The sequence below is a fragment of the Typopeltis vanoorti genome, chromosome 14 (genome assembly GCF_054136105.1).
Source record: "Typopeltis vanoorti isolate ZY-2024b chromosome 14, IOZ_Tvanoo_1.0, whole genome shotgun sequence".
NCBI classification, from domain to species: domain Eukaryota; kingdom Metazoa; phylum Arthropoda; class Arachnida; order Uropygi; family Thelyphonidae; genus Typopeltis; species Typopeltis vanoorti.
Window position 1 is genome coordinate 8,601,191 of NC_143562.1, and position 20,996 is coordinate 8,622,186.

The 20,996-nt window shown below is 35.7% G+C and overlaps 1 protein-coding gene across 1 annotated transcript; it reads right to left on the minus strand.

The window, feature by feature from the left end:
- Window positions 1-545: 545 nt before the first annotated feature.
- Window positions 546-20,400, minus strand: LOC150099171 (uncharacterized). Its single transcript, XM_090404202.1, has 2 exons — window positions 20,088-20,400; window positions 546-1,931 (listed from the first exon to the last, which is right to left on the minus strand). The coding sequence occupies exon 2, from the start codon at window positions 1,835-1,837 to the stop codon at window positions 722-724; it is 1,116 nt and encodes a 371-aa protein (XP_090260328.1). The 5' UTR covers window positions 1,838-1,931; window positions 20,088-20,400; the 3' UTR covers window positions 546-721.
- Between the last annotated feature and the right edge of the window lie 596 nt (window positions 20,401-20,996).

Sequence of the window (20,996 nt, forward strand, 5' to 3'; positions counted from 1 at the left end):
CCCCCCCTGGGGGGGGGGGGGGGGTGCACACACCCCAGGTTAAGAACCACTGCGAAAGAGTATGACACAATTATAGGCGATTCTAGCATACAGCATAGTTAGATAGACCTTTAAGTTGATTTTCAATCACACTTTATTTTAGTCTAATGGACATGAAGTTGACAATAAAAATCACTCATTAGTGTAAATCATCATTAGTATGAACTGTAATAATATATAATTACAAAACCAACATTAAAAAAAAAAAAGTTAAACTGAGTTAAACTTGAACTTTTAAAAAAGTTCAAGTTCATAAAGCAAATCTTTTTATAAACAAGTTTTGAAATTGATTTGAAATAATTATTAAGAGATACTTCAAATCAATCTGAATTCTGAAGTGTGTGAGTTATCATTTATATTATAATGATTATTCCCGATGCTCCATGTGAAAAGACACAATGCTAAATGTGGCATGCATTTTATAGTACATATCAATTCCTAGAAAGAATTCTTATTTGCACAACCAATCAAAACATTCTCTAAAACTTGTATGAATTTTAAGAAGACAAGTTTGGGAACAATTTTATCAAAAATATCACTGGTGAAAAGAGTTTTAACAAACAAAATTACTTCTGTACTGCGTTAAGAGCATAAACTTAATTTTCATAAACGAAAGATCACTCATTTATATGAAGCATTAGATATCTTTCAAGACATGAAATTCCTGAAAATGATTCACATGTTATACAGGTTTCTCATTGGCATGAACTTTTCGGTGTCTTTTAAGATGTGAATTCCGGTTAAATGTTTTACCACAAATTTCACAAGCAAAAGGTTTTGTGTTACAGTGAAGAACTGAATGTCTTTTAAGATCAGAATAATATACAAATAATTCACCACAAGTTTCGCAAGCATAACGTCTTGGTCTTGTGTTAGAGTGCAGAAGTGAATGTCTTTTAAGATCAGAAGCACGTAAAAATGATTTACTACAAGACTCACAAGTGAATGGTTTCTCCAAATTATGAACTAATATATGACTTCGAAGAGCAGAGGCATCAGAAAATGAGATACCACAAGTTGCACAAAGATATGGTTTCTCTTTAGTGTGAATTCTAGTATGTGTTGTTAGTGAACTGGAGTTTGAAAATGACTTATTACAAGTTTTACATTTAAAAGGTTTTTCACCTGTGTGAACCCTTCTATGTGTGTTGAGATTGGAAATACTGAAAAATGTTCTACCACAGGTTTCACACATAAATTGTTTCTCGTTTTTGTGAAATTTTAGATGTGCTTTAAGAATATAATGATGTGAAAATGATTTACCACAAGTGTCACACATAAATGGTTTCTCATTGGTGTGACATGCTATATGCATTTTAAGATAAGATGGGAATTGATATGATTTATCACAAAGTCCACACTTAAAAGGTTTTTCATTGATATGTATTCTTTTGTGTTTTTTAAGAATAGAATTTGTTCTAAAAGATTTACCACAAGTTTCACAAGTTAAATTTTTTTCTTCAGTGTGAGTTCTTGCATGAACATTAAATGCACCAGAATGGAAATGTTTTTGCCCACACATTTCACAAATAAATGGTTTCTCATTGGTGTGAAAGGTCACATGTGCTTCAGGACTATTTGCTTGTGTAAATGATCTCCCACACATGTCACAGATTATAACTTTCCTAAGAGTGGAAAATACATCAGGTTGCTTCACTGCATCCAAGTGTTCAAGTGTACTTGCTGATGCTTCGAGCCTAAATTGTTCCTCATTATCATTAAATTTTTCGAACTGTTTTTTTACATCAGGGTTGGAAACTGAATTTTCAATTAAACCTCTCACAAAAGATTCCTCCATGCTAATTTTCCATCATGTTTAGATATCCACAAATTAGAGAGAGAGAGAGAGAGCCAGTTGGAAATTCTTGCTTATATGAACCAAGTACAGTCATCTGAAAAGAAGAAGAAAAAATGCAGTTTATTATTTATACATACACATTATAGTTATTAAGAACATACTCACAGTGAATATATTTAATGATACTGTATTATTACAGAATATAATAGGGAAATATAATAATAATATGGAAATATGATATATATATCAGAAAAAAATAAAATGATTTGATTTACATAATAAAATTTGCACTACAACATGGAAGCAAACTAATTTCAAGGCACTGTAACCAGAAAGTAATTTTATTTCTAAATTTCATTCTTTTATATATTATTTCTCTATGAAAATCTTTTTTATGTGCTGTATAATAACCAGTGGTGGGCGGTGAAAATTTTATGTGGGGGTGCTGCATATACAAAATAAAAAAAATAAAAATAAATTTTTTCCCCCTAATCAGTAACCAAATTTATTAATAAATAAATTTACATATTAAACAATTGCTTTATTAAAAATATTTCACCCTCACCACAAACAAACACCAATAATAAAAGTTTCGTATCTCACAAAAATAACACACAAGCATACGATACACTGCCCAAACGCGATAATTCTGACACTGCCATTTAACACAGTATAATAAATTTCGTTTAATTCTTTATCCAAGTGTGAGCAAACAAAGTTTGTGCCTGAAAATATCGTCAGGACTGGGGTAAGGTAGTACAACACCGGGAAACTTGTACCAAAGGTGGAGCAAGCTCCCATCACTCCTATCCCAGTATCTCCCATAATGCAAAACACATCTCCTTGCTGATATATATGTTATGATCAAGAGAAGGGCCACTACCCAGACTAGTTTTGACCTTTATTGAGGTCTCTTAAGTGGGAGCCAGGCCCATAGGTGGAGATACCAGGCAGAAGCAATAGCGAGGTCATCTTTACCTATAGGAGTTGTCTGGGTAGTGGCCCTTCCCTTAATGCATAACATTATACATATCTGCAAGGAGATGTGTTTTGCATTATGGGAGATAATGGGATAAGAGTGATGGGAGTTGCTCCACCTTTGCTACGAGTTTCCCAGTGTTGTACTACCTTACCCCAGTCCTGACAATATTTTCAGGCACAAACTTTGTTTGCTCACACTTCGATAATGGATTAAACTAAATTTATTATAGTCTAACCAAGTGAAAAATAAACTTTCTAGATCAAACGCAGTGTATTTGTTTGGTGTAACGATAATTGAAAAATATAATTCTTTTCATATTTTCAACAGTGACATTCATCATAATTCAGCCTTGTATCTATAATAAATAAATAATTATATGTTATTTTAACAAAATAAAATAAGATTTGCAAAAAATAGTTCACACTCACCACGAACACACACCAATAATAAAAGTTTCATATCTCACAGAAATTACTCATAACGCGCAATTACAAGCGCAAACGAATATCGGCGAGTCTGACTGCAATTGGTCAAACGTGATAATATAGACACTGCATTAGATCACAGTGTATTTGTTTCATAATCTAAAGCATTATTCTGAACAATTCCAATTATTATCTATTCAATGACTGTCGAAACATAAGCTGAAACCTTTAACATGTTGTATTGCATTTATATAATGCTGTAAGCATTGTTATTATTTATAAACACAAACAAAACTTAAATTTTTCATTTTTTCCTTGGGCAGTGTCGCAGTGCTTATGTACGGGCCACCACTGATAATAAAATTACTTTTATACAAATAATAATATAAACACATGAGAGAGGATATAAGTTAGACCAAAGAAAGTTAATCTACAACATGGAGTAATATAGAAATGGATGTTAAGGAGAGAAGAGAGATTATGTCGCATGTCTTCTTTTAAACTAGCCTGGTTATCTGAATGCCAAGTGCACTTTCAAAATCCATATAAAGTGAAAATTACTTTAGACCAAGGCCGTCTAATTTTCTAATGACAATACAACAGGCTCACAACAGCTTTATTTGCAAACTAAACAGAAGTTAAATATTTTATTCTAAATAACATTTATTATGTGAATTCCTTTTGAATTCTTATGAAAAATAAATTACAGAATTTTATGGTAGCATATCATGTTAACCTCATTTTAATAGTTCAGTATCAGGATGCCTGTAGGCCAGCCATTCTACTATCCATGACACAAGTCTATTTAGCATTCCGATTTTTCTGAGTTTGTATATCAAACTCATGTGGAATTCAGTTAAATGCTTTGGCAAAATGCTAGAATGAGATTTCAGACACCATAGAGGTTTGAAAGCAATACAAATATTAAAATCCTGAAGAACTGTACTACAGTCATCCCCCGAGTTACGTAAGTAATGCATTCTGTAAACCTTTACTTATCTTGAATTGTACGTAAGTCGAATTTGTAAATTGCTTAAGTGTAACTTCGTAAGAAACTGCAATATTTATTATTATTATATGTGTGTATATATACAGATATGTATATTATTTACACTGTATTATTTTATAAATGAAACATCATGCAGCAGTACTTACTCAGATATAAACTATAAAAGTATGAAAAACATATAAAATATAAAAATAAACTGAAATAACATTTAAGGATAAATAAACAACGAACACTAACGGCAATAAACAAGTGACTAAACTAACTGCGCGAGGCATGGACTACTGACGGGTCAGGGAAGGGAGGAATTGTTTATGGAGTCCTTATTTCTAATTGGTAGGTTTCGGTTTGAATGTTACGGCTTTTGCGCACTTGCCCTCTGCTGCTCTCGGCATTTACCAGTAACCTTTCACTGCCTGTTACTATTCGTTACATTTGCTGTGAATGCCAAGTCTAGTTAACATAATGTCGTTGCATACCGCAATGGATGTCAAAGATGCAAAAGTCGCAAACATGTTCATTCGCGCTAGTAGTTGTAATTTTCGAGATTTATTACGTAACTGTGAATTTACATAAGTCGGGGGATGACTGTATATACATTATGCTATCCAAATCAAGCTACTCAATTATAGAACATGAGCATCATTAATGCAAGACATACTTTTGACAAAACCACACTATCTCTATAGCAGATAACAGTACCATCTACCACTTCTGGTTGCAAATCCTAATCATTCTCTTTAATTCCTTAATGATTGCTCTAATAATTAGTCTATAATTAATTGATTTAGCACTATCTTCATTCCTATATATTAGAATCATGTTGCCATAAAACAGAAATCTCGCGAATGCTGTGCTTAAGTTGAACAACAGCATTAGAGGTATTACTCTAGAACAGGGGTTCCCAACCTTTCTGTTTCCTAGAGCACATTCTAAAATACCAATAGGGTGACAGACACCATCTATTTTTTCAAGCAAATTTTTTGAATTCGTTTGTTAAATGAATACATATAAAGTTTACATTATAATCAAATGTTTTATTACTTAAAAGTTTACATTATATAAAAATTTAAATATGTATATATGTAAGTTAGTGTGATCTTTGGCATTGCATTTCATTGGCCAGTACTTCATAATTAGGAGAATATGATGATCCAGTTCTTAAACTGGAATGAACAACTTCGAATGCACGTCTACTTTACATTGTATGCGTTTAATTAACGCATGCGTCATATAGCATGCCATAAATTGTTGCGTGATTATTTCAAACTATACGGCACACGGTTGAACAGCAGCGGGCACACACAAATTGGTCGAAGGGTGCCATGGTGCCCGCAGGCATAGGGTTGGAAACCCCTGCCCTAGAACATTACTTCTATGCTGAGACATCAAATAGTTCTACCTAACTCATTCCTATTTTAATTCCTATATATTAGAATCATCTTGCCAAACAGCGTTTCTCAACCTTTCTAAGCCCAAGGACCAGTAAAATGACTAAAACAATTCCATGGACACTAAGTTATGTAATTTTTTTAAAAATTTATGTGGGGATTACCAACATTTTGGAAATAACTGTGCCTTTAATAACATAATAAATCTAGAAGCATGTTTTGAATACAGATGAAAACATAATTAAGTTGGAAGTAAACGATTCAAAGTGTATCATCACTGAACAAAGATTTAATTTTTATTAAACAAATAAAGGTATCAGTTTCCGATTTGCTGTGGGCAAATGAGTGGGTATATCAGTGCCGTCCCACTGATTGAATACGAACTTGACATCCATGGATTCCATCATGGATGGCATCCCTTGTCCTGTCCAAACCATCCCCTGCATATATCCAAAAATTTCACTCAGAACATCCCAAAGCCATTAATCCCTCCCCACCACCATCCACACACACACTTTCGGCCGATACGAAGCCTTATTTCAGTGAAGAGTTTTCCGTGACCAGCAAAAAAATTTAAGACATCCTGTTAGTGAGGTCCTTCCTGATATTACTCCAACCCACGATGTCAGCCACAAAGCGTCATCCACGTGGTCAGGAGCATTTTCCTGCCAGCAACCATTTGCCATATTATTATTATGTAACACCTCCAGGGAGTCCAAAGACTCATTAAGGGAGAGTGTGCCAACAGCATCAAACAATCGGTCTCCTTCCAATTACTAACAGTGCTTAAACTTGCTTAAGCCATTAACCCCCAACCGGCCACTACGTCTATAGACATTCAGCTAAATCTGGATACAAAGCTGTAACACCCATTGAATAACATGGATAAGAAGTGCAATTTGGTGTCGATATTTCATCCACATCGGCCGGTAGGGAGGTTAATAGCAGAGGCTCTACCAATTGATTAACCGCATGCATGTGATTTGTACTAATCGTGTTATGATGGTGGTGGTTTTAATTATATCCGTCCTGTTTTATCCAGAGGCACAACAATGATCATCATAAATCTGGCAGGTTCATTAATAATGTGGTGGTTTTATTTTTATCCGTACTGTGTGCTGCTTGTACTGACATGACTGTACGGATGTTGTTGTCTGCATGTGACGGATTCGATGTGCTAGACCACATATTCCCACAAGCGACCATACAAGATAGAATTTTGCTAAATGGGATGCGGGCAGCTATCCTCGCTAACAGAGTTGAGCCTCACCGTGACGTCACTTCGTGTAACTTTCGTTTCACCGCGATTTTGGAAATGGATTAATTCCAAAACCAGTAAAGAGTATAATCGGAAACTAGTCCAAATAAATATTATAATTATGTTGCTACTTACTTTTAATGAGATGGTTCAGCTTCTCAGCCTTTGCAGAGTTGCTGGATATCTGGCTCAATATTGGTTAACTTCAGTTGAAGATCGGCACACACACTAAGACGATTTCTGTATTTTGAATGTATTTGAAAGAGCGATGAAAATCCTTTCTCAAAAAGATAGTTGTAGAAAATTGCATGACGATTTTCAGTGCTTCTTCAGATAATTTTCCAAATTATCTGAAGGCGAGATCCAGAATTGAGCCAAACCAAGGTAATGAAATTGCATTTTAAGCTCACTGTCACTTGAAAGCTCAATTAATTGTTCTTTTTTCGATTCCATTATTCCCTCATCCTCAAGAACTCCAGGTAATCAGACTTGAACACAGTGATGTTGATGTATCGAGACCTTATAACAATGAATAATAAAATCCGTGTCTTCTTGTCAGTGTGCTCTAGAATAGCCAAGCCTTATAAACTACCTTGTCAAACTTACCAGTATGTTCTTTTCACTTCCACACTCTCTCTCTCTCACCAACCATCCCTAGCTTTGTTGATTTCCTGGAGTAAGTTCCATCAATGTGGTACAAACCTTGTAATTCATTTCTCCAAAAATGCATAACTTTACATTTACATACATAACTTCACATTTTAACACATTAAACTGACACCCATTATCTTGACCATACTGACAGGCTATTTAAATCAGCTTGCAAGCTTTACACATGGTACTAATTAACTATTGCACCTTATCCATTTTTGCATAATCAGAAGACAACTGAATATTTCCCATAAGATTATTTATTTTCATTTCTGTAATTAGAACAGTAGTGCTTCAGAAACAGTTTTGCAGCACACCACTAGTCACCTGTTTTCTCCATGATTCTGCTCTTAAACCTGCATGTGCAACTTTTTGGTATCGCTAAATCAGCAATCCTCATATTCATTTTTCCAGATTAATGTTTGTTGCAATTTGTGTAATAGAGTTCTATGTGATATCCGGTCAAACATCTTTTTAAAATCGAGCAGTATCATCATGTATGCATTCCCTTTATTCAACTTAGCTCTCACTGTATTGTAAAACATTAGTAAATAAATTACTAAAGCATGACCAACCTTTCATAAAGCCGTGCTATCTCTCATAGAATACCATATTTTTATCATCATAATCAAATTCCTGTCATGTACCTTCAAGGGGTGTACACGATATAAGAGAACCACATGAAAAATTTAAATCATTAGTAACATCCTATCCACACTTTTCCTCCAAATCGGTCTGCTACCTGCCAACATTATCAGATCTTATATTTCTATCTTCTAGGGCACTTTTTACCATATTAATCCACCTATATCTTGAGCTTCCTCTGGGTCTTTTTCCTGCCAACCTGGCAGAGAACACGTGTTTTGCTAATCTCTCCATGCCTATTCTATTTAAGTGACCATACCACCTGAGATTAGCTCTGCTAATGCATTCCTGAATGCTGATAATGTCAAGTTCTTTCCTAAAATTGTCGTTTCTGATATGATATTGCCATTGATGCCATCTGTTCATACTCCTAATCTTTCTCAGGATTGCCATATCTGTAGTCTCTAGTCTTTGGTGAAGTGTTTCACTTCTGACCCAGCTCTCAGGTCCATAAGTTAAGACTGGTGTGAACACTGTCTTGTATACGGCTAATTTAGTGTCTTGGCTAATTTCTCTTTTATTCCATATACATTTATTCAGTTGACTTCCGACCATACCAGCTTTGTTGATGCTGTTGTCTATTTCCATATTTAATTTACCATCGTCACTAAAATTCATGCCTAAGTAGCTGAAATGTTTCACTTGTTCTATAGGTTTTCCATGCACAATGCAGTTGATATTTTCAGTGCTTCTGCATATTTTCATTGTCTTGTTATTGCTGACCTTCATACCATATCTATTACAACAGTTATTCAGTTTAATCAGGAAATCTTGCAGACTTTTAGCGATTTATCTAGAAGTATAACATCAGCCGCATAAAGCAAAGAGCTGACATTAACATCTACAATTTCGATATCAGGTTTAATACTAAGTTCCTTCATAATGTGATCCATATAGATAATGAATAACAGAGAGGATAATGTACATTCTTGTCTGACACCAGATTTAACATTAAACCATCTTCATTTGCTTCCTTCAATTCGAACTGCTGACTTCCGGCTCAAATAAAGATGAAGTATGATATAATGCCCCATATAACTGTAGCATTTAATAGCTTCTCTCTCTTCGCAGCACCTTGCCATATGCCTTTTCCAGATCTACAAAACTTAAATACAGATCTTTGTTATATTCAAAAGATTTCTCAACTATTTGTCATAAATTGAAAATCTGATCCTGACAGCCTCTATTTGGCCTGAATCCAGCTTGTTCTTCATCAAGCTTTTCTTCCACAATTCTTCTCAACCGTTTCTCAAAGTATACTTGCTTAAATCTTACCAGGAACATTCAGTAGAGAAATACCTTTGTTGTTCTCACATTGAGTTTTATTTCCCTTTTTATATATGGGTACTTTCAGAACTCTACTCCAATCATCTGGAATTCATCCCTCTGTCCAGGCCGTCTGAACTATGCAGTCCAGCCACTGTAAGACTTTTATACCTTCATACTTGAGCATTTTTGGTCGAATATCATCTACTCCTGCTGCCTTTCTACATTTCAGTCCTTTGATGGCTTTTTCTACTTCAAGAATGGATATGTATTCTTGACTGCATGCCTGTTTAGTGTTTTTACCACTCTTTTATCACCACTTGTTTCATTTAGCAATTTTTCAAAGTAATTACTCCATACTTCAAGGATATCTTTTTCTCTAGTTTCCATGTCACCTTTATCATCTCTAATACCTTTTACAACACTCTTTCCTCTTTTGTATAGCTAGTTTTACACAGTATTTAGCTTTTTTACATTTGTCTCTGTATTCTCTAAGAGCACAAGCTGATTTATTTGCCAGGAACTTTTGATATGCTTTCTTCTTTCCCTTTAATTTCATGTTTCCACTGTAGAATTCTGATTTTTCTATCCTTGCAGACAATCTCACTACATGCTTCTCTGGCTGAATCAATCAGTGTTTTCTTCAAGGCTTGCCACTGAATCTCCAAGGTTTCGTTCCTATTCTGAAACTCTCATTTTTTCTTGAATAATGTTTGTGTATATTAGTCTACGGTTCACATACAACAGCTGCTCAAATTTTATTCGCTTCAAAACTTTCTTACATGTTCTTCTTTTCAATATGAAATTCAATTTTATCCAGCTAAAGACTAAATTTTGGGAAAAATTTAGAGAATAGAGCAAAGCTAATAATAATAGCAAATACCTGTTGGATTTCTGCTCAAGACGTGGACTGGTTATTACAAACACTATGTTCCAACATAAAAAAGTGCACAAATTTATGTAGAGAAAAGAGGCAAGTAATAAGTAAAGCTTCATTGACAATGTTATTGTTGATAGTGATGTTTTCTCCCTGTTGCAGGACACCAGCATGTACAGGGGATATGAAACTGGAAGTATATCACCATTTAGTCCTGAGCATCTTTTTATCCACTTGCAAAATTCACTCTTTAACCAAATTGTCCAGTAGTTTTATTTATGAATGAGATGCCAATTGGTCTGTAATTTGCTAAAAGCCAACTTTATGTATAGGAATTGTTTTTCCCTTTTTCCACTTCCAAGGAATTCACCAGAGGACTAAGACTTAAGCAGTCTAGTAAAGGCATTGCCAGTTCCCATGCATATTTCCGTAAAACGTGAACTGATATCCCATCTAATCTCACTGCTGTATTTACATTATGATTCTTCAGTCTTCTAAATAACTTCAATTTATCAATACCTGCTTTCACACCAGTCCCTGGCCCATGTATAACCTCACTTGGATGATGTACCCTTGCAAAGTGGTTAGCTAGTAACTAAACCATTTTGAATTACTGGGTTTAACTCGACTATGTAGTTCCTGCTTAATAATATTACTCATTAATCTAACTCCTATTTGATTAATCCTCTTGACCCTAGATATAATGTGATATTGCTTCTTCAAGACACACTTTGATCTATATTTCATACACGGCTGACATCTTTCCCATCCAGATTTTTGTGTCATGGCAGAGATTCAAGCTTACTCCTAAGCTTGGCATAAGTCATTGCTATTGTAGTTCCACATATATATCCCTTCATCACTGAAAATCCTACATTTTGCTATCTCCAAAGTCAAGAAATAATCGGTATCTGCAATCACAGGGAATGTGGTCAATCTATTTATGAATAGCTTATCAGATCCAATACTCATATCTTAAGCACTCTTCATCTCATGCTGCCTCGGGCAGTTATCTCTCGATAATTATACAAATTCCGTTTCCTGCCTGATATGATCTTTCCAGTCTGACTTTATAACATGTTCCTTGGTAACTAACTACTCACATCTCCCAAATGAATTTCTTTTTCTAACGATTCCATTAATCAGGAAATAATAATCAAGTGGACCTTGATTATTTTATCTCTTCAGTTCTTTCAGATTTACAGAGATCACCTTTCAGTAACTTGGAATATAAATTTGAGCTAAGTGGAAAAGAATGAAAAAAAAAAAAAAAGATAAACTGTGACCTGTGTAAAGCAAAATTTCATTTTGCATTACAATGGTGCTAGGCCTCCTAGTGCTTGTGTCCGTTTCCATGGTTTGAATACCATGCCATCTTTTGGAATCATATGTGGACCTTGGTTTTCCAAGAGATCTGGAAAGATGCCACAGGAAAAAAAATTAAGCATATCACAAATGGTTTCCACACTGAGACAGCAATTTCATTCTCAGCCTACAACAAATCTGAATTCATGACTAATTTATCATAGTACTAACACCACCACACACACTTTTATCACAAAGATGTTTTATTAACACTTATATTTCGCTGATTTTCAACACGACATCATCAGAGCACAACACATTTGTATACACGACAGTGAGCGAGTGAAACAATATAATTGCAAAACACAAAAGATCTAAAGACATCATCAGACACAACACATTTGTATACACGACAGTGAGCGAGTGAAACAATATAATTGCAAAACACAAAAGATCTAAAGTCCTATCTTTGGCGCCCTCTAACGAAAAAAAGAAATTTTTGTTTATTGTTTTTTTTTATTTTTATTATTTATTTTTTGTATAAAATATCCTATTTTTGGCACCCTCTAACGGGGGGGGGGGGGGAGGAAACAGCAGCTATCCAGGAATTTTTCTTAGGATAACCTTCTCCCAAATTTTTGGCAAATTAATGCAACCATATTTGTTAAGGTTGGGAGAATTCTTCAAAGCCATTGCTGACTCAAAAAATAATCTTTCAGATCTATAACGACTCCTAAATAGCACATTTGTTTTCCTCTATCTAATTGTGAGAGTCCAAAGTGTGGTCAGCCAGTCCCGACTTGCCATTGTAATAGTAGCAAATGTATCTTTCATGTTCTTCCAGGCAGATGTTCACTGGTCTTCCTGTTTGCCCATAATAGGCCAAGTCACGGTCACAAGGAACTTCATACACTCCTAGGTGTGCTAAAGTTTATCCTTAGGTGAGCAGATCAGAGTTGCCAGCTTGACATGAGGTTTGAAAGTGGTGCTAAGGCCATGTTTCAAAAATACTTTGGCTATCTTATCTGATGTACCTCTGATATTGGGAATAGAAATGGTCATGTTGTATTCTTGTGTATTAGGGGAGGGCAGAGTAATAAGCCTATGTAGTATTTTATCTATTTTGTAGGGATTGTAGCCGTTGGCTAAGAACGTATGGCGCAGGTTTGGGGTTCAATGGGCAGAGCTGTATCGTTAGAACAAATGGCTCTGGCTCCGTGTGTAAGTGTTTTTAAAATGCCGTACTGTTGGACTGGATGATGATGTGACTGTTTAAAGTTTACCTGAAGATACTTTCAGGTGCAAACCTTGTTTGCTCACACTTGGATAAAGGATTAAACTAATTTTATGATGTGACTGTTTATGTAGGTATCTTCCTGTGTGTGTGTAAGCTTTCTGTAAATAGAAAAAGCTCTATGCGAGTAGCGGCGATTTGTTCTCGAAGGAGCGCTAAACTCACCCGTTGATATATACGATGTGCCTTTAGTTTTATTTTCTGATGATTTCTTTGGGCCATGATGTCACTTTTTTCGGACTTTTTTCTCGAAGAAGCGCTAAACTCGACGGGCGAGTTTAGCGCTTCTTCGAAAACAAATCGCCGCTACTCGCATAGAGCTTAGTAAGCTAAACAGCTCTACAACAAGAACTAATCAACGTGTTAAATCCTGAAATATGGACTGTCCTACAGCACATCTCCGAAGTTGCAGCAGAAAAAGAATTCACAAAAGTAAAAAGCAACCACTAAAGAAATATGAACTGCTACAACAGCGCCAACATACCAAGTCCCAACCGCAACTTCGACGAGACCACGTGGTCGTAAACATATCGTTGGAAACACTCACTGAAAAAGCCAAGAACGCTCTCAGTCTAGGACATAACTTTGCCGTCACGCCCGAACAAATTCCTAAACTAGAAATTATGATGAAAGTAGAACGGGGTATCCACGATCTTCCGCCAGCAATGGCCAATAACATGCGACTAGATATAGCAAGTATTCTAAACAAGGCTAAGCCTCCAAAAAGCAATATGCCACGTAAGCAAATAACTGCCCATAAAAAAGTTATATAATAATAACAATATTTTTATTACAAAAGCCGAAAAAGGAAATGCAACAGTTATCATGACTAAAGAAGAGTATAACAGAAAAATGCAAGATCTCATATGTGACAGTTCCACATATCAAATTATACATCGAGACAATACGATGTCTCAAAAGCAAAAAGTCCGAAAATTACTGAAAAAAGTGGCATCATGGCCCAAAGAAATCATCAGGAAAATAAAACCAATTCATGTTAAACCACCCCGTATTTATGGATTACCAAACACCCACAAAACTAATATCTCCCTACGCCCCATAGTTGATAGCATAGATAGTCCCACATATAAACTGGCCCAGCATTTAGCCAAGTCGCTTGCAACCCTTACTGGCAACTCCTCTACTTTTGTAAAAAAATTCAATCCATTTCGAAACACCACTGGTTAAAAATCTAATCCTAAAAAATTCAGACATGGTTAGTTTCGATGTCACCTCCTTATTTACCAATGTACCACTTATAGACACTCTTGATTTAATCAAGTCTAAATTTCCCCCAGATATTTTTGAATTATTTCAATTTACCACAAATACAGGTTACTTTACATGGGGAGGAAAATTCTACAAACAAATTAATGGTACTGCTATGGGTTCTCCCCCCCCCTCTCTCCCCTGTTAGCAAATTTTTACATGGAACACTTGGAAAACAAAGTACTTACCACAGCTACATACAAGCCACAAGTGTGGTTATGCTATGTAGATGATATGTTTGCCATCTGGTCCCATGGAAAAGACTCTTTGGATGCTTTTGTCACCTACCTAAACAGCCACACCCCAAAATTCACTTCACAGTAGAAAAAGAATCAAATAACTGTTTACCATTTCTTGATACATTAGTCACCCGCTTTTCAGATGGATCACTATCTTTTTCTATTTACTGAAAGCCTACACACACATTAGGAAGATACCTACATAAATAGTCACATCATCATCCAGTCCAACAATATGGCATTTTAAAAACACTTACACACAGAGCCAGAGCCAATTGTTCTAATGATACAGCTCTGACCACTGAACTCCAATACCTGCGCCATACATTCTTAGCCAACGGCTACAATCCCTACAAAATAGATAAAATACTACATAGGCTTATTACTCTGCCCTCCCCTAATACACAAGAATACAACATGACCATTTCTATTCCCAATATCAGAGGTACATTGGAAAAGATAGCCAAAGTATTATTGAAACATGGCCTTCGCACCACTTTCAAACCTCATGTCAAGCTGGCAACTCTGATCCGCTCACCTAAGGATAAACTTCACCCTTTAGCACACCCAGGAGTGTATGAAGTTCCTTGTGACTGTGACTTGGCCTATTATGGGCAAACAGGAACACCAGTGAACATCCGCCTGGAAGAATATGAAAGACACATTCGCTACTATTACTATGGCAAGTAGGGACTGGCAGACCACACTTTGGACTCTCAGGATTAGATGGAGGAAAACAAATGTGCTATTTAGGAGTTGTTATAGATAGATCTGAAAGATTATTTTTTGAGTCAGCAATGGTTTTGAAGAATTCTCCCAACCTTAACAAATATGGTTGCATTAATTTGCCAAAAATTTGGGAGACAGTTATCCTAAGAAAAATTCCTGGATGGCTGCTGTTTTTTTTTTTTTTTCGTTAGAGGGTGCCAAAAATAGCATATTTTATACAAAAAATAAATAATAAAAAATAATAAAAATAAAAAAATACAATAAACAAATTTTTTTTTTTTTTTTCGTTAGAGGGTGCCAAAGATAGGACTTTAATGACAGTCAGATAATACAGTGGCATTATCTGACTGTGGTGGTGTAAATTCCATTAGATGCAGCTATCTGTATTTCCACCATTCCAGCAATCATTGTTGCTCCCCATCTTCTGTATAGACAAATTAAGACTCCTTCCATCAGCTGTAGTGCACCACAAATCTCGTGTAGCCTTGTTCTCCAAAACTAATACCAGTGATATATGTCTTAATGGCTTCTGTAGAGATCTGAAGATTACAGAGACCTGTTACACTCGACTATAGGGCAATGTACTTTAACCTATCATTTTCCTTCATAAATGCTCTCATTTACAAATCCTTTCATTTTGTTGTTCTTGATAGTACATCCCATTCCTTGTCTTCATTTTACAAACTTTGTATTTTTGCTGCTCAGTGTTTAAAAGAATAGTTGTGGAAGGAACTAATAGGACCTTCCATAACCAATATTTCAACCACTGATCTTCTTGCCTGGTACAGATAATACCTAGTTTTCTAGGCAAAATCAGATTGCTTATTTCTCTCTATTGTCCATTATTTTTCTTCACCCAGTTGCAATTATCCCTTTCTAATCAGCATTCTGCTTTCCATTATGTTTTTATTTTATTTTTAATTTACTTTATGAGCATTGATTTTCTGTTGAATTGGCCACATTCATTCCTTGACTCTCTCTCTCTTAAATCTATAAAATTGCAATCTGCTGCTATTATATATCTGTTCACAATTCAGCTCAAAACTTGTAAAAAATGACTCCACAGCATGGAGGAAAGCCTATTTTTAGCTCATTCCTAGAAAATGAGATTAAAGTTTGTCATCAAACTATTGCTTTCCCTCACTTTTGTCTCTGCAAACATAATAAAAGTTATTAGCTTTACTTGTTAGAGGCCCTCAGTTAATTAGTGATCACCATGAAGGTTATGAACACTGTAGAACTATAACAAATATCCTAGCGAACATTATCTGCTTCCAGACTTTTTTTTCCCCCAAGAAATGTATGAAGAAACCACTGCTATGAGTTTGACATTTCCAAGAAATTTAATCTGGTCTGGTGTAGGGTGTTGGTACCAAAAGTGCTGGTAATTTTTTAACAGTTGGCTCACTAAAAATATAAATGAATAAATTCATTAAAGAAATGATGCAGCAAAGTCTTGTTTTAAGAATTACATCCATAAATATTGAGTGACGTATACAATCTGTACACAGCTGCTGCATAGGGTGGGGAAGGAAGCACAAAGAGTGCCAAAATGCACTCCCCATCCCTGGCTCTATTTTCGTGTTACCATATACAAGCCTATTGCCCAAATTCTACTAGCCATTGTGGATGGAAGTGTTTGCCACTCTGAAGTTTATAGCATTGCCATTTTAACAGTTTGTTCACATGAGGTGGCTCAGGCACACCACTGGTTGGTACTATCCTTTTATCTTTTAATTTTTTATTTGGCTGGCCAGCTTTTTTCTCTTGTCATTCACTGTATGTCATGTGGGTGGCTTTCTCTGTTTAGATTTTTCTAACAATCCTGGATTGCACAAGGAGTGTTGGAGCATTCTTGCATTGGTAGAGTTTAACATACTATTCCACTGTGTGCATCAGCCCTCTTTTCTGAGTAGCAGAAAATGTCTGTGATACGTCTTATTATAATATGGGCATCTCCATGGAGCCCAAAGACTCTGCAGGAGACCCATTTCATCTGCACAATCCATCATACCTCTCCTTGAACCTGTTAACAGACAAAGCATTCACAAAGCCTCATAAAAAGAATTAATCAGAATTTTTTTCTGTAAGTATGCCATGTTTGTTGGTTTTAGATTTATGGTCAAAGCAACAAGGCTGTATAAAGCCATGCATTTGTATTTATGGGTGGTTTTGCCCATTTTTTTTGGAATGAAGAAAACTGAATTTCAGGAAAGAAATATCCCATTGCTTCTGTAACACTGGCTTACTCGCCTTCAGTCGAAAAGCTCTTATGAAAATTCTTTATATCTCAGACAGGATCCGAATCCAGGTTTCTCTAAATATACTAAGTGTTCCATTGTATATGTATCCATGTAATTAAGGATATATATAAACGGCCTGGTCGATACAGTGCTCAATAAAGTTTATATTTTATTCGGTCTATGTGGAATTGTAAAGCAGATGATCATAATAAACTCAGAAGCTGCATTTCAGAAAAATCAGCACGCATGGAAAATAGTTGTAGGGTACCTGAGAGAACTTTGGTTGAATGGAGATACCAGTATAATAATAAGAATGATAATAAATTAGAGAGGATAAGATGATCACTGACTGCAAGATATCAAGAAGTTGTGTATGGGGGGATGTGAGTATGCAAGATTTAAGTTAACCAGTGGTGTACCACAATAATCAGTGATTAGTCTACTGTTATTTAATCTGCACATTGATATTGGGAAGGATTTGACAAGCAACATATAGCTATTTGCCGATGATGCAAAGATAGGTAGGGTAATCAGGAATGCTGCTAATATGCAGTACTTCCAGAATGATTTGGATAGGCTGAATTGTGGACATTGCAAAACAGATGTCAGTAACTTTAAAGTCATTTGCTTCGGCATGATTAGATATCCGATGTTGTATTATATAGGTTAGATTATGCTAAAAGCGGATGAGGCTAGGAATCTTCAAGAGTGTCAGTAGATAGGAAGTTGAAGTTCAGGAACCATTTTACAAAGATTGGAAATACAACTCAAAAGATAGCTGAAATGAATGGTCACATATAAAGATAAGGATGTCATTTTGTCTCGTTACAAGGTCTTGATAAGACTTCACTTGAAATACTGTGCACAGGTCTGTCTCTGGTTTCCATTGTGATTCTGATATATTGGATGCAAATGATTGTCAAAAATGACATCAGGATTGTGGAATATTGATTATGAAGGCAGACTGAGAATTTGCAGACTGCAGACACTAGAAAACAGGAGAAAGAGTGGTGACATGAATCAAAATTACAAACTTTCTGAAATATCATGCAAGATTTCTATTGATGGAATTTTTCAATTTATGGAGGGTGGGGAAAGGACAAGTGGGCATCCTTAGAAGCTGAGAATGAATAACACTAAGAAAGCAGTAAGGGCTAATTTTTTTTTTCTTACAGGATGTACTGCTATTTGATGTGTTGAGTGCAAGCAGTGTGAATGAATTCAAGAATAGTTACAATGGTGTATGTAGTATATGTTACCTCCCTTGATGAGTTCCTAATTCCCTGAAGGTCTCTCTTAATAATATGAGGTGTGGCTATTAAAATGAGACTAGTTGCAAAAATGTGCTTTATTATTACAATTGCAGAACTTAATTGTTATCTGATTCGACATACTCCCCCTCCTCTATCTATACACCTTTGCATATGAATTTTCCATTGTTCGAAGCACTGCTGCAAGTCTTCAGGTGATATCTGCTAAAGTAGCACTGCCATTTTCTCCTTTACCTCATCCACTGACTGAAAATGGATGCACTTAAATGCAGATTTCAACTTTGAAAAAGGTAAAAGTCGGATGGATCAAAGTCCGGGGAGTAAGAGGATGGTTCAACACTGGGATCTTCTTATCAGCCAGATACTACTATACAGACAGTGCACTGTAAGCTGGAGCATTGTCCTGATGGAGAATCCAAGCGTTGTTCTTCCACAGATCATGTCTGTTCTTCCTCACTCCTTCTCTCAGCTTGACAAAACCTGAAGTTAATAATGTTGGTTAACTCTCTGACCTTCTGGTACCCATTCAACCATTACCATGCCACTGATATAAAAAAAAAAAGAAAAAAAAAAAGAGCATTGCCTTCAGTTTTGGCTTGCTCAGTCTTGATATTTTCATTCTCGGTGATGGGGAAGTTTTCCGGTGCATCGATTGTCTTTGTTTCAGGATCATACTGGAAAATTTACATTTGATCACAAACACTTGGTCGGCAATTTCTTCCCTTTCACAAGGAATTTGAGATTAATGTGCTGATAGAGTTTAATGTTAGACATTATTCGGGCAAAGCGACTTCACACGTTTTTTTTTTTTATAACTGCCTACAGACTAACTACAAGCGACAGCAAACAATGCTTATCTCAACTGCTTCTAAAACCATCAAGTTCATTCACTGAGCAAATGCATCCAACTGCTATGAGTACAAGATTCATAGCACTTGTCTCGTTATTTAATAGCCGCACCTCATAATCTCTTAATAATCATGATGACGACGATATTACTATTTCAGTGGTATGATATTATTATTATTATGGGACACCTCCAGGCAGTCCAAAGACTTATCAAGGGAGGGCACCTGCTCTACACCTCTCTGTCTCAACCAACTAGAGTGAACCTCGTTCTACATCAATACCATCTACTGCTTACCCCCACCAATAGTATTTTCACAGACAATCACCAACATCCATGCATAAGGCAGGATTCGAACCTACAGCCTTTTGGCTGGGAAGCAGATATGCTAACCATTACGCCAACTAGGCTGGCATCATAAATAATATATATTTCATCCCTGAACATTTGCACAAAAATGGATTATACGAATTCTGAAATTCAACTCATCCCATCAATGCTCATTTTAACTGAAGTGGAAATAGGATCATTCAAATAGCTAACAATTCTTACCTATTTGCTCTCAAGTGTATACTTATTCGTTTACAAAGTCACGCAACCCGGTATTGATAATCCTGTATTGATTACACAAAGGATGGATTGTGGAAGAGGTGGATCTTCGTCTGCTGGGATGTAAAAAAGCGAATGGGAATCTAGTTTCTTCAGTCCGCAGTCAATTTCTGCGCGATTATACACTATTATATAATAAAATAAAGAGTCAAAAGGCTTCATTACATACTGTGTTATATATTACATACTTTTCTATTATATACTTTTATAACAGCCATGGATATAATTATTATTGTCATTTCGTAAAGATCACACAAATCCGCAAGACACGCCATTGTTCAAAGTTATATATCAGCGCCCCCATAAAATGGAATGTGTAAATTAAAATAAAATTAAGTTCAAGAAACTTTTATTTATTTATTAAATAAATACAACATATACATATATCTACATAAAAAATAGAGCATCTAAAAAAATTGTTTTCAGTTATCACAAAAACATCGCAATACAATTCAAACCTGCTTAGACGCACCATTCATGAAGCTGAAAGTCCCAGCCAAGCGGCTAATCGGTTGTTGGTTTACTGTCCATTTTTAATCGCTTCACGTTTGTTTTAGGTCGTGCAGTGTATTTACTAAAGTTTTACTTCATGATCTTGAGATATATATGGATTGAGGACCTCCCTGTGCGGGTGTGCCCTGCACAAAGGCGCCTGATCAGAAAGGTCGCCATTTCAAGACAACAAATAATAGTAAATTTTTATACATTGCCCATTTCATGAATAGTGAACCGCCTCATCAATAGATGAGGCGGTTCACTACGATTGGTGGATTGATTGGTAGAGGAAGAGATTTGAAGAGTTAAGTAACCTCCCTCCATGTGTCTTTGGATTCCTTCGAAGTGTTAAGTAAA

Coding starts and splice junctions, on each gene's coding strand:
- LOC150099171 (XM_090404202.1), bottom strand. CDS start 1,837: ATGGAGGAATCTTTTGTGAGAGGTTTAATTGAAAATTCAGTTTCCAAC.